This window comes from Camarhynchus parvulus, chromosome 21 (assembly GCF_901933205.1).
Source record: "Camarhynchus parvulus chromosome 21, STF_HiC, whole genome shotgun sequence".
Classification (NCBI taxonomy): domain Eukaryota; kingdom Metazoa; phylum Chordata; class Aves; order Passeriformes; family Thraupidae; genus Camarhynchus; species Camarhynchus parvulus.
In genome coordinates this window covers 3,467,899-3,481,857 of record NC_044591.1, presented here as the reverse complement: position 1 = coordinate 3,481,857, position 13,959 = coordinate 3,467,899, and the positions used below count along the sequence as shown (strand labels likewise).

Here is a 13,959-nt window from a genome sequence, read left to right as displayed (position 1 = left end):
CACAGCATTCAGATGGCTCAGTGTGGTTTGAGTCAGCCTGCATTTTTGCCACTGATTTCACAAACCTTTGTCAGTCTTTGTGTTACTTATCATTTAATCCCTGAAAATAAAGGCATTTGCATTTCAAGTGAATTCCCACTTAACTTAAGCAACTGCATCTGTGTGTCATGAGATCTGATCAGTCTGATTTCAACACTTGCATCATGGATTTGCAGACACATTTAAGGAGGCTGAAAATGAAAAGCTGATTCCTTTGTGCTGCTTAAGGGTTTTGTGCAGCAGCATTGCATATCCAACCTTCCAGCTGCCTGTCTAAAGTGAATGATAGCAATACTTGGGGGTGGAGAGGCACCTTGTTGGAAGGGACATTCTAGCAGATGATGCTTGTGGGAAAAGCATTGTAAAAGATTTGGGCCTTATTTAAGTGCAGTTTGTTTATATAAATTGGAGGTGTGCTGATTAAAATAATCCTATTTTACCAGCAAGCTGCTATTAGAACCCAGAGAATGCCCTGAAGACTCAATACCCAGTCCCAGGTGGGAGTAATACTCTGATTTTCTTCATGTGCCCTGGTCACCCCCAAGGCACAGACTGGGAAACATCCAGGGAGTCCCAAGCAGCACGTGCTGGGTGCCTGCCTGGGGAAGGATTCCCACTGGAATCCAACCCTGGAATGGCCACAGAGCTACAGTGCCTTCCTTTACACACACGGTTGTTTAAGGATATATAAAATAGGATTTAAGTATTAGTGACAGATCATCACTGCCTGGAATGTACAGGCACCACAGCCCCACACTGGAATTTTCTGTTCCTTACCTCAAATTTCCCCATCATGGCTCTCCTTAGTGTTTGGGCTGTGAGTTGGCAAGCAGATGAGGCTGTTCTGTATGAGATGCTGCTGAGTTTATAAATGTGAGATATTCAACACTCAGAACTGCTGAGGCAGCCCAGTGATCACAGCAGCTCTGTCCCAGTGCTCCTTTCTTCATCTACTCAAGAGCTTTTTTGAAAGAAGTCTATGTTCTTTGCTGATAAAAGTCAACTGGTAAAATCAGCCACTGTAAAATTTTGGATTGGTTCCATACTGTATTGGACTTGGAAAATTATCTGCTTTGGTTAATTTGGTTAAACATCTTCACCTGCCATGGGAACTAGCATCTGAAAAGGATGAAAGAACCATTTACCCCTTTCCCTTTGTTCTATTTCTGCTGCTGCAGACTGCAACACAGTCTGGCATTTGGTTCCAGGAAAAAAAAAATCTAAAGGAAGCAATTTTAGCAGAGTCAGGAGGATCTGCTTGAACAGCTCTAATATTGAACCTAACTGGCATGTTTTGACAAAGTTAAAAGTCTAATGACAAAATTTTGCTGAGCCTCTTAAGCAAGGCATGAAATCTATCGAGCAGCTCTGCTAGAAAAGATGCTCATGTTTCTACAAGCAAATGAGACCAATATCCAGATTATTAAAGATCCTCCAAGTATTAATAAGTATTAAATTCTGGAAAGATTAGTGAAGTCTCTCTTGCATGATGTTGGTAAATATTATTGTCTACATTGATGTATAGTTGTGTTTAAGTGGTACAGCAGCCTCGAGTGACTGCCCTAAGTGCCATTTTTAATTGGCCATTATATCCAGTGTGAACCCTTGAATGCACCCTGTGCTCAGGCATTGCTTCTGCTCTGGCTTAAGGAGAGGAAAGGCACATCATAAACAGAATGAATTAATACAGGCCAAGAAAGATGCTTCTCCTTCTCTCTCTTATTACTCTTGTGAGCTGAGGCTGGACTCCAGCTGACAGCCATAGCCCTGTAACACCCCCACAGCCCAGGTTCTGACCTGCTCTGTTCCTGCCCTCACCTTCCTGACCTTCCCCTTCTTTCTCTCCTGATCTTTCCTTTGTCCTCTTCTCCAGTCAGTTTCCAATGAGAGCTAGAGTTGAGTATTTGAGCCCAATTTTCCACGAATCCTGCCCATCTTTTTGTGATGCAATCATATTTGTTTGTGCCACCAGCACTCCTGTCCCTGGTTGGTGGAACTGTCCTTCAAGTTATGTGGGTGAAACATTACCCAGTAGTCCAGTGCTAAAACTGGGGCAGAAAGGGGCTCCAGTCCTGCCTGTGTGCTGAGAAACACGGGTGATGTTGGTCATGGGACCATTTGTTTGTTGTGCCCACAGTGACAGACACCACACTTGACACAGCATCATTATTTCCTAATTGTCATCATATTTTTTAATTTATTGTCAGTGGCTCATAACCCACTAATGTCAGCTGGGTTTTATTCTCACACCACACACACCTGCTAACACACAGCTTCTCTTCACACAGATATTTTTTTTTTTAAACAACTGGAACAAACCAGGATGCCCATTCAAAGAACTGTTCTTTACTAGCAGAGCTAAAGATAAGGGCTTGCAGCATGGTACAAGCTTGTATAAGGTTTGCATACTCCATGTTCCAACGAATAGCTGGAATGAGGTTCTGATAAGCCTTGTTTATCATTGTTAATGGCTGCCCCTGATTCACTACCCATAACCTGATATTAAATATCCTAAAAAGATATTTTCCTAGGTTGAGGCATGAACAGACTCATGGAATCTAAGATGTTTACTATAAGCTTTTTAAGAAGTTAACAACCCTGTCCAATCCTCTTTTCCCAGATGGAAATGAGAAGCCACAATAATCATAGAGGCTTATGATCCCATGGAATCCGTCCTCAAGGTGGTACCAGGTCACTCGAACCCCATTGTCCTCCAGCCTCTTCTTGTACAACAAGCCATCGTCCCTCAGCACGTCGTACTCGCAGGTCAGGATGAAAGATTCTGGCAGCTGGTGAACAACAGAGTCTTCAGCCAGCAGTGGGCACAGGTTGGGCTCACAGAATCTCTTCACTGTCTCATAAACTTCGGCTATAAAATCAGTGGGCCTAAGCGGCTTCACACCTCTGACCTTAAATTCCTCAGGGATGTTGTCTGGACTCACCCACTTCCTATACTTCAGCCTCATGTCTGGAGGAATATGAGAACCCTCCAAGACCTCTTGCATGTGCAGTGCATCCCCATTGAGGTACAGCAAAGCAAAGAAAGCAGCACGTTCCCGGAAGAGCAGAGGGACTCCCCGATTCTGTTGGTAGGATGGTAAATTGAAGTCCAGGGCCTGAAGGCCTGGGTAGATGAGGATCTGAGCACGGAGTCTGGGCAGGTCTGACCTGCCTGCCAGGGTCTGGCTGACAGCAGCTGCCAGGTTGCCCCCAGCACTGTCCCCGCAGACAGTGACCCGGGCAGGATCCACGCCGTAGTGCTGCAGGTGCTGCAGGAAGTGCTGGCTGGCGTTCAGACAGTCTTCGTAGGCAGCGGGGTATTTGTGCTCAGGGGCCAAACGGTACCTGGGACACGGAGACAAGAAGAAGGAAATGTCAGTAGCAGTAACCAGGAAATGTTCTCATACGCTGTTCTTCAGCCCTATCATTTTGGGCTGGCTTGGCTCTAGGCTAGGGTCTTCAGTGCCTCCAAACAGCTGCTCCTTCATTTGGGATTACAGATAATCTGTAAATGGTGAGTTCAGTCACAAGGACTCACTGAAGTACGATTGTCTCTGATTAATGATCTGAACAAGGAATTGTACAGTTCTTAGTGATGGTGAAAACTCCCTCTGTACTTCTGACAAGATTATTTACCAATTTTGTGCCTCTGCTTCCTATGTGTAAAATGGAAGGATTTCAGTGTGATTATTCTCCTTTCCCATAGTTCCCAATTACTTGGAGCATCTTATTACATGTCCATATGTTCAGCACAAGGAAGACTCTTTTCACCTAAGTTTTTAATTGGCTTTTATAGATTTACTTAGTGTGCCAAATATTTCCATTTGTATCTTTTTGGAGTATCTCTGGGCATGAATAGTTAAGGCCTGTGAAATCTTCTTTATCACTATTTTTCTCTTTATGAACTTGACTGAATCCCATAGAAATTCCTGTGCCAAAAAAGAACATCTCCAACACCAGCACAGCTCTGCTGTGGTCCCACAGTAACAATAATCTCCCAAATACAAAACTGGGTAATGTTCACTTACTGCACAGACACAACTACTGAGTCACTCTCCCTGGAGAGGTAGCGACACACCTTTTCATAGGTATCTGCAAAAGAAATATTGTTGTTAGTGCTTCACTACTGCCCTCAGCTTTGAGACAGCCTAAGAAATGTCTGTTCCCAAACAGGCTTCAGACTTCATCTCAAATCACACGCTGAAACCACATCTTATTTCAACCTTCTAAAAAGATGAGAATATTCTCTCTACACCACACAGTCCCTCCAGGAAGTATCTTACCAAGGCTTCCAAATACCCAGCCTCCTCCATGGAAGAAGAGGATGCCTCTCCTTGGCCCATCCGAGGTAGCTTTAGGCTGATAAACCCTCACAGGTACTTCATTAAACTGCAGATCCTGGATAAAGAGCTTTGGATCCAACCCTAGTTTCCGCCCCTGTCGCACGTATCGGCCAAAAGTGATTTGGCTGCAAAGCCCAGTCTTCTCCAAAATCCTTCCCTGTTAAAGGTAAAAGACATTGAGGCATCTTTAAAAGTCTGGAGTTAGCCAGGGTATAAAAACTCTGCATTGTACTTACATCAAACTCATTTGGAGGAAATTTTAAAGAAACACGGAACTCTGATTTGGAAATTAAACAATTTTCCCAAGTTCTCATATCCTGCAGTCTGTATAAAAATTTACTTGCACTAGTTCAGTCCAATGTCATTGTAACGTCACATCAGAAATTTTTATAAAGATCAGCCAAAGTGATTGTCTTGGAGTACAATCATCAGCATTGTCCTGCACACATTTGTGGTCATTCTTGTTTCATTTATACTTGATAACAACAACGAAATGCCTTATGTAGAAACAGTTCTTCATTTCTGAAACTAATATTCAGGAATTAGACCATAAAACGGAGTGAATTTGCAAATCTAAAGTGCTGAGCTGTATTGTGTGAGTTAGTTACAGCTTTTTATTTGCTACTGAGCAAAATGAAGTTCCTTCCTTTCCCAATGCTCTTGCAAGCTAGAATATAAATCTCATGTAATAAGTGAAACAAGAAGCTGGGAATCAAACAGTTACCATTCAGTGGCTGAACAAGATCCCTGTTTTTAATGCCCAGTGAGTCTGTCTTGTCACCTGCTAGTAGGGTTCAGGATTGCTGGGCAGCTTTGTCAGTAAATTTAATTTAAAGAGGATATAAATGGTTTAAGAATCTATGTGGAGGAAAACAAAGTCTGTGTGATAGCAGGGATGATGTTTGTGGCTAAAGAAATGACAAAACTGAAGATTTTAACAAATTCAAAGACAGCAAGTAAGAAATGCAGAGCTGAGGAGGGCTCTAATGCTGTTTATGCAACGCTGCCAAAGAGAGTCCAGGGATTAAGTAAAGCAGCCCTAACCGGATTGTGTGCCATAAATGTCAGCCGTGGCAGGAGCAGCTGAAGGGCTGCAGCTCGTTTTGTGCAAGGTGATTTCGCCTGAAGGTGCGGGCAGTTATCACGCAAAACCCCAGCCCAGCCCCGAATTCGAGGCTGCCATCAGCCACTCGCAATCTCTGCTAACCCGCCCCAGGCACGGCTCTGAACCGGGAACGGCGTTTGCCCGCGACAAGGGCAGTGCTCAACGCGGCAGCCTGACCAGGGGTGCCCGGGGCAGCATCCTCGGCCAGGGGTGCCCGGGGCAGCATCCTCGATCGGGGGGTGCCCAGGACAGCATCCTCGGCCAGGGTGCCCGGCACAGCATCCTCGACCGGGGTGCCCGGCACAGCATCCTTGACCGGGGGGTGCTCGGGACAGCATCCTCGGCCAGGGGTGCTCGAGACAATGCGATGGGGGTGCCCGGGACGTATCCTCGGGTGCTGCGGGGTGCCCGGGACAGCATTCTCGACCGGCAGGTATCGGGGGGAGGCGCTCGGATCGCTGGTGCCCTTGCAGTGTCCGGATCGGGGGATACCCCGGGGCAGAACCCGGGTGGGCTCCCCGCATCCCCTCCCCACGATGGAGCACCGCCAGCATCCCACGGGGACAGCAGGGACAGGCGGACCCTGCCCCGGCTGCCCGTGTTTGTACCCCCAGCCCGCGGGTTGCCCCGACGCCCCCTCGCCCCCCGCACGGCCACTCACCAGCGCGGCGGTGCCGAGCAGCAGGGTGAGCACCAGGCGCAGCTTGGCCGGCTGGTTCACCCCGGGCGGGATGTCGTAGCTGGGCCGGCCGAGCAGCACCGCGGCCGCCGCCAGCGCCGCCAGGGGCAGGAGCAGCAGCAGCAGCGCGGGCAGCAGCGCCATGGCCCGGCCGCGGCCCTGCGGGGCTCCCCCGGCAGCGCTCGGCAGAGCCGCGGCCCCGTCACGGGCCGAGTGCGGCCGCTCCGCAAAGCCGGCGCAGGGGTCATGGTGCGGGCGGCCGGGGAGCCGCGCGGAGCGGCCGGAGACGCCGGCCGGGTAATCTCGGTTCAAGGAGGCCCGGCGTGACCTGCCCTGCGCGCGGTACCGGGGAACGGACGGGCCCGGCGCCGCCCCCCGCCGCCCCGGGCCGGCACGGCCCCCGCGGCCCCGGCCGCCTCGCCCGCAGCTCCGCGGTGCTCTGCCCGGGGCGGTGAGAGCAAGGGCTGGCTGCCCGTGCTCAGTAAGGGCTGCCCTTGCGCAGGGAAATCTAAGGAAAGTCAGCATTTGTTTTTGTAAATAGTTCTGGTTTTCTTAGCACTGTAGGATTTTTCCCCTTTTTTCCTGAGGATTTCCTTAGGACGAGGAGCAATGGGTATATGCTAAACTACAAGTTTCACCTCAGCATGCGGCAGAACTTTACATGGAGGGTGACGGAGCACTGGGACGGTGCCCACGGAGGGTGTTGGTGAAGGGGCTCCTGGTAAGGGAGGCCTTGCCAGTGCTCCCAAGTTTCTCTCATACCCTCTGAGGTTTCTGGGGTTTCTGGTTTTGTCTCCTTTAAAAGCATCCAATCTGCCATTACTGGTACTTTCCCTCTCTGGAGACGTTTGAAGCACACCTGGATGTGTTCTTGCGTCACCTGCTCCAGGTGACCCTGCCTTGGTGGGGGATTGCACTGGATGATCGCCAGAGATCATTCCCAACCCTAGCAATTCTGTGATTTTCATGTCCTCAGTCTGGCCATTCTGAGTGCGCTCACTGCTGTTCTTCCTTGCTTTCATCAGCAGGGTGTAATGAAGCATCATGGCAGGGAAAACACTGTCTCACCCTGTAAATAAAACTCAAGCCATGGAGTAAGCACAAATTCAGAGATTCTAGCACAGAATCACAGTACAGATTCTGCAAAAGTTAATACTGGGGGACACTCTTTGGAAGAACATGAAAACATTTTCCTTCATATTCTCTCTTTAACCTGTACCTTCCAGTACACAGAGACCAAGAGCCCAGTTCACTGATCCTTCCTGCCTTTCTAAATCCTGATGTCAGCATTGCATCTCAACACTATATGCTACCCTCTGTAAGCATAGTGGAGACTTTGCAAAATTAAAAAGGACTTTGTAGAGCTACAATTATTTCAAAATCAGAGCAGCCCTTACTTGCCTCCAGCTAGGTGTGCCCCATCAACTCTGGCCTTGCACTGCTACTTTGGAAGCCATGGAATATTTGCTCAATCTCCTCACTGAGATCTTGATCTCTGCCTATTTGTCCTGAGTTTTCCCTCCCTCACTATCTACCCAGCTTATACTTTTTAGATAAATTAAGTCAGGCTTTGGAGCTTAGCAAATGGACATCACAAATAAGCTGGCTGTAGTGAATGACATTTAATCCAAATCATTCCACATAGATTATTTGTATAGAAGTAAATAATTTAGTAATTAAAGACAAGGAATCAATCAGATGCCAATTTGAAAAAAAAAGAGCACATGGAAAAAAATGTACTGTCAAAAGATTGATCTGTCAGAAGTCTCACAAGGAAAAGATCTGTGTTAATTTGAAGTTCATGGATCTTAGTATTTTACACATCAGAAGGTGTCACATTCTTGCAGAGCAGCACTACCTGAAGTGTGAGAGCCTAAGCAGAGTCATTAGTGGGAGAAGCATAATGAGGGAGAGTTCTTTTTACAAGCCTTTTATAAATTCAACAACCCTATCCAATCCTCTTTTCCCAGATGGAAATGACAAACCACAATAATCAAAGAAGTTTATGATCCCATGGAATCCGTCCTCAAGGTGGTACCAGGTCACTCGAACCCCATTGTCCTCCAGCCTCTTCTTGTACAACAAGCCATCGTCCCTCAGCACGTCGTACTCGCAGGTCAGGATGAAAGATTCTGGCAGCTGCTGGATAATTGTGTCTTCAGCTAGCAGTGGGCACAGCGTGGGCTCACGGAGTCTTTTCACTTTCTCAAAAACTCCAGGCTTGAATTCAGAGGGCTTGTGTGGTTTGTAGCCTCTGACCTTAAATTCCTCAGGGATGATGTCTGGACTCACCCACTTCCTATACTTCAGCCTCATGTCTGGAGGAATATGAGAACCCTCCAAGACCTCTTCCAGATTTGATGTGTCCCCTTGTACGTACTGCAAAGAATAGTAAACAGCTCGTTCCCGGAAGAGCAGAGGGACTCCCCGATTCTGTTGGTAGGATGGCAAATTGAAGTCCAGGGCCTGAAGGCCTGGGTAGATGAGGATCTGAGCACGGAGTCTGGGCAGGTCTGACCTGCCTGCCAGGGTCTGGCTGACAGCAGCTGCCAGGTTGCCCCCAGCACTGTCCCCGCAGACAGTGACCCGGGCAGGATCCACGCCGTAGTGCTGCAGGTGCTGCAGGAAGTGCTGGCTGGCGTTCAGACAGTCTTCGTAGGCAGCGGGGTATTTGTGCTCAGGGGCCAAACGGTACCTGGGACACAGACAGAGACGGCAAAAGGGTTACGGACATATTTTATGAAAAATCCTTTTGCTAAGATCTTTTCTCCTGAGAAGCCTCAAAAACTAAATGTAAACAATGATTATCTGCTGCTGTGGAATGCAACAGGTGCATCTTTGATTGGTCTCATATAGTTGTTTTTAATTACTGGCCAATCACAGTCCAGTTGTCTCAGACTCTCTGGCCAGTCACATCGTTCCATTTCTTTCCTTGCTAGTCTTCTGATGAAATCCTCTCTTCTATTCTTTTAGTATAGTTTTAGTATATCACTTTCTTTTAATATAATATATATCATAAAATAATAAATCAGCCTTCTGAAACATAAAGTCAAGATTCTCATCTCTTCCCTTGTCCTAAGACCCCTGCGAGCACCACCATACAAAAGTAACAGAAGGAAATGTCGTAAGTGTAAATACAAAATTTCTACAGCATCCTGGTTCTCCCTGTGTTGGACTAATTTTTCCCTCAGAAAAACCAACTCATGAAGGTATTTTTTATCTACTAAACAGTTATTTGTCCAATGAGTAATCACAGAGAAGTGAGAGCTATAGGATGGGGCTGCAAGAGCATAGTGTGGTTGGGATATTCCGAGAGCAGCCCTGATCACAAATTAAGTGATGTAACTTCATTTTCTGTTCTAGTGTAGACTGCTTCTGGTTTGTGGAATAACTAATTTAATCAATCTGCACCTCACTGTTACTTAGGAGATTTCATTTTTATAATTATTTTTTCTTTATTTAAATCACTGGGACAGTTATATTTTTCAGTATTACTGGTATTGATAGTACTAATTAGTAGTATTATTACTTACTAGCATTTGATTCTCACTGTTAGAAAGCTCTTTGAAGTTCACAAGGTAATTACACCTATTTAAATGGTTCGTCACCTTCTGAGTCAGTTTATTACTCATTTCTCAAGACATTGGAACTCTCTTCTGGAAAGCATTCCTTGGTTTTGTGTGCTGCCAGCATAGCTCTATGTTGGGACACACATGGACCTTACTGTGGGCTGTGTCCGCACTGTTAGCTGATGGAGCAGGGAGAGAAATGAAAAACAAACAGCCCCCTTGCAATTCTGTCTGGACACCTGGGATCCTGGGAAAATCACATGCTAAGTTGGAAGGGATTCAAGAGGATCATGGTGCTCAGGTCCTGATGAGGAGCATTCTCACCAGTTGCACATCCCTGCAGTGCTGAGGGGTAACAAGAGACAAAAAGGCTTCTCTGGGGCAGCTGGCCGTAACTCACCCCACAGATACCACCAGCGCGCCGCTTTCCTTGGCAATGTACTGGCAGATCCTTTCATGGGAATCTGAAACACATCAAAGGATGTTTTACTGCCCACAAACAGTCCAGCTCCCCTCGTCCTTCTTCCCTCCTCCCCTGTGCCTCCTCCCTTCACAGCACTGTGTGGGAAAGCCCAGCCAGAGTTAAGCCATGCAGCAGCTGGAGGTTATATAACTTTTCTAATTAATTTTGAATTATTTTTTAAATTAATCATAACCAGTATATTAATTATAAGCAGTGTGCTAGTCTTAAATCACTTTTAAGCAGCATGTAGCTAACTTTCTTTACGCAACTATCATTGTTGACTTGATTGGGAAAATCACTGAAACTTTTAAAAGTTTTGCCAAACTAACCCTGATATGCTTCAAAGAACAAGGCCTGAGAGTGGGTGGGTATTGTGGAAATTGGATACAAGAAGGGCAGAATTTATGGACTTCAAGGACATTTCGTAGAAACCAGAATATAAAGCAGCAGCTAACAAAAGTATGTTGGAAAGTCCCAGAGGAAAAATACACTAAAAAGACTAAAGAGGACAGAATACCAATTCATGAAAGAGAATTAAGTAATTTATGCTAAAGCAACGCCCGCCTGGCTAACAGGGACAGTGCCGGGGTGCTGTGGTGGCAGAGCCGGGCCTGGGCCGCACCGAGGCTGCAGCAGATCCAGCCGAAGCAGCAGCTAACAAAAGTAGGTTGGAAAATCCCTACCCGAGGAAAAATACACTAAAAAGACTAAAGAGGACAGAATACCAATTCATGAAAGAGAATTAAGTAATTTATACTACAGCAATGCCCGCCTGGCTAACAGGGACAGTGCTGGGGCGCTGTGGCGGCTGCAGCTGGGCCCGGGCCATATCAAGGCAGTACCAACCGAAGCAGCAGCTAACAAAAGTATGTTGGAAAATCCCTACCAGAGGAAAAATACACTAAAAAGACTAAAGAGGATAGAATACCAATTCATGAAAGAGAATTAAGTGACTTAGAACAAACGGGCATCAATTCCTTTGCTCGCTAAAAGTATATAAACAGGCAAAAAAGTTTTGCATCAGCGTCTGTGTGAAGGCCGGAATTCTGTCAGCCACAAACACAGGGTGTACACTAAAGCAATGCCCGCCTAGCTAACAGAGACAGTGGGCCGGTGGCAGAGCCGGGCTGGGACCGTACCGAGGCTGCAGGAGATCCAGCCGCCGCCGTGGAACAGCAGCACTGCGGGCCGCGGGTGCGCCGAGGGGCCGCGGGGCCGGTACAGCCGCACGGGCACCCCCCCGAGCCGAGCCTCCTCCTGCCGCACCCCCGGGGCCGGGGGCGGCCTCCACCCGGAGAACACGAGGCGCTTGATGGTCAGGCTGCTGCACAGCTCTATCTTCTCAAAAATCCTGCCCTGTTGGGAGAGAGGGAGGACAGCTGGGGTGAGATGAGGGGAGACCGCGCACGGACAGCCCTGAGGGGGGCAGCCGGTGAGGGGGAAGCAGGAGAAGGGAGAACCGTGTGAGGGGCAGCTGGTGAGGGGCACCCGGTGAGGGGCACCTGGAGAAGGGCAACTGGAGAGCGGCAAATGGTGAGGGGCAGATGGTGAGGGGCAAATGGTGAGGGGCAAATGGTGAGGGGCACCAGGAGAAGGGAGAACGGTGTGAGGAGCACCTGGTGAGGGGCAAATGGTGAGGGGCACAAGGAGAATGGCAACTGGTGAGGGGCAAATGGTGAGGGGTAGTTGGTGAGGGGCACCAGGAGAATGGCAACTGGTGAGGGGCAAATGGTGAGGGGTAGTTGGTGAGGGGCACCAGGAGAAGGGCAGCTGGTGAGGGGGAATTGGTGATGGGCCTCCTGGAGAGTGACAGGAATTGGTGAAGGGGCTCCTGGAGAGTGAAGGGGTGGTTGGTCATGAGGCTCCTGCTTAGGGAGGCCTTGCCAGTACTCCCAAGTGTCTCTCATCCCTCTAAGGTTTCTGGGGTTTCTGGTTTTGTCTTCTTTAAAAGCATCCAGTCTCCCATTACTGGTACTTCCATTACCCAGCCTCCCATGTTACTGGAAAGCCTCAAGAATGGCCTAAAAACATCATGTGTGCTTAGCTAAAGTGTAAATCAAAGCAATCTCACTTTTTATGAATATTTAATTTTAAATTTAATTAGGGAAGCTCAGCTGATAAAGGGCTCTAATGATTGACTTAATCGTTATGTAATAGGGAAAATCTGACTGAGATCTAACAGAAATTATTTTCCAAACACTGTCCTCTCAAGTCAGCCCCCAGAAGAGAAAAGCCATCATTTAATCCTTGATAGAGCTGTCAGGATTCTGGTATTTACACGTAGAATGAAATTAATATCTAACAACATCTAACACGTAGAATTAAATTAATGTCTAACAACATCTAACAACTAATTTCATTCACGTAGAATGAAATTGACATCTAACAACTTTCTCGCAGAAGTTGCAGCAGAGCTACTCACCAGAGTAGATGTAACAATCAAAACAGCAACAATAAGTCCAAGTTTTCCGGGGTTGCTCACTCCAGGAGGGATGCTGCAATTGGCATACTCAGTCTGAATTGTTCTTATGATTGCTGATATGAATGAAGCAACAAAAATCACCAGCAGTATCGCTGGCACTAGATAAAAAAATGCCATTTCATGTATCCAGAGGTGATGTGTCTTCACACCTATCTTTGAATTGGCTTTTTCAGGTAACCGCAAGGCCTGGAGCAGTCCCAGTTGCAAGAGATCTCTCAGGTGTTGCTCACTTTAAAGTCCTTGGAAATGTTGCGCAATGAGATAGCAGGTATCACATTGGACAAGAGTCAAATGTGTTTAATTTCCTGTTTATCTTTATGGTAATTGTGGGACTGATAAAGGGTCTGGTATTAAGTACAGAATTGTTGGATTGTGGGTGATAACTGAGTGCCCAAAGACTGCAGCTGATTCCTGAATGAAGTTCTAGTCCATGACAGAGAGCCAGTGAATGTGGAGATTAAAATATTCATGGCAGCTGATCTGCAGCCAGGACATTCACTTCCTGCATCGTGGGCATGCTTTGCGTGGTTTGGAATACATACCTTTAACAGGGACTTTTAGAAAAGAAAATGGGAAGAAGGGAGGCATGGGGGGCAAAAGGTAAGTAACAGACTCTGCAACAGTGAATGCATCAGTCCTATATTGTTAGATTATTTGGGGCTTGAAGCAACCTTGGGTTGACCAGGTGGCCCTGCCCAGGGCAGGGCTTTGGAATGAGATGATCTTTAATGTTCCTTCCTACCCAAACCATTCTGTGATTCTAGGAATTTATTCAAGCACAAGAACAAGTTTTTCGCACACACAACAACAAGTTTTTCAGCTGGTGATTTTTGTATGTTTGATAAACATAAGAAAACACTTAAAGCATTTTCTCCATTGTGATTTAAAGAAAGCTGTCAATAGAGTATTTCTGTTGGGAACAGTTACATTTCTAAAAGTCAAGTTAGCTAATGTGACTTCATTTTTTTGAGTATAAAATACTGATTGCCTAGCCAAGAGATACCTTCAAATTGGGACTCTTAAACTCAGGTGCTACGTGTAGCAGAGAGTACAGGCTGTGCATTATAGCACTGTAATGTCAGTGTATTTCTTTGCCAAAACACATACTTCTAGGAAGAATGAAATAGTTGACTGTAATTGAATAAAACAGGTCAGACTAGATGTTGGCTTAAAATTTTACTGCATTTTTTATATGTACTGAGACACCAGCACTTGTGCTGGACAAGTGTCTAGTCCAAACAGATTATTAAAATAGGCAGACTGCACATGGACTACTTCA

The 13,959-nt window shown here is 46.8% G+C and overlaps 2 protein-coding genes across 2 annotated transcripts; both read right to left on the bottom strand.

Moving 5' to 3' along the window:
* Nucleotides 1-2,313: 2,313 nt before the first annotated feature.
* On the bottom strand, nt 2,314-6,310 carry LOC115912345 (arylacetamide deacetylase-like 4). Its single transcript, XM_030963849.1, has 4 exons — nt 6,149-6,310; nt 4,323-4,539; nt 4,068-4,131; nt 2,314-3,384 (listed from the first exon to the last, which is right to left on the bottom strand). Exons 1-4 carry the CDS (start codon nt 6,308-6,310, stop codon nt 2,610-2,612), a joined length of 1,218 nt encoding a protein of 405 aa, XP_030819709.1. The 3' UTR covers nt 2,314-2,609.
* Nucleotides 6,311-8,086: 1,776 nt separating this feature from the next.
* Nucleotides 8,087-12,797, bottom strand: LOC115912387 (arylacetamide deacetylase-like 4). Its single transcript, XM_030963917.1, has 4 exons — nt 12,621-12,797; nt 11,338-11,554; nt 10,136-10,199; nt 8,087-8,861 (listed from the first exon to the last, which is right to left on the bottom strand). Exons 1-4 carry the CDS (start codon nt 12,795-12,797, stop codon nt 8,087-8,089), a joined length of 1,233 nt encoding a protein of 410 aa, XP_030819777.1.
* Nucleotides 12,798-13,959: the final 1,162 nt, after the last annotated feature.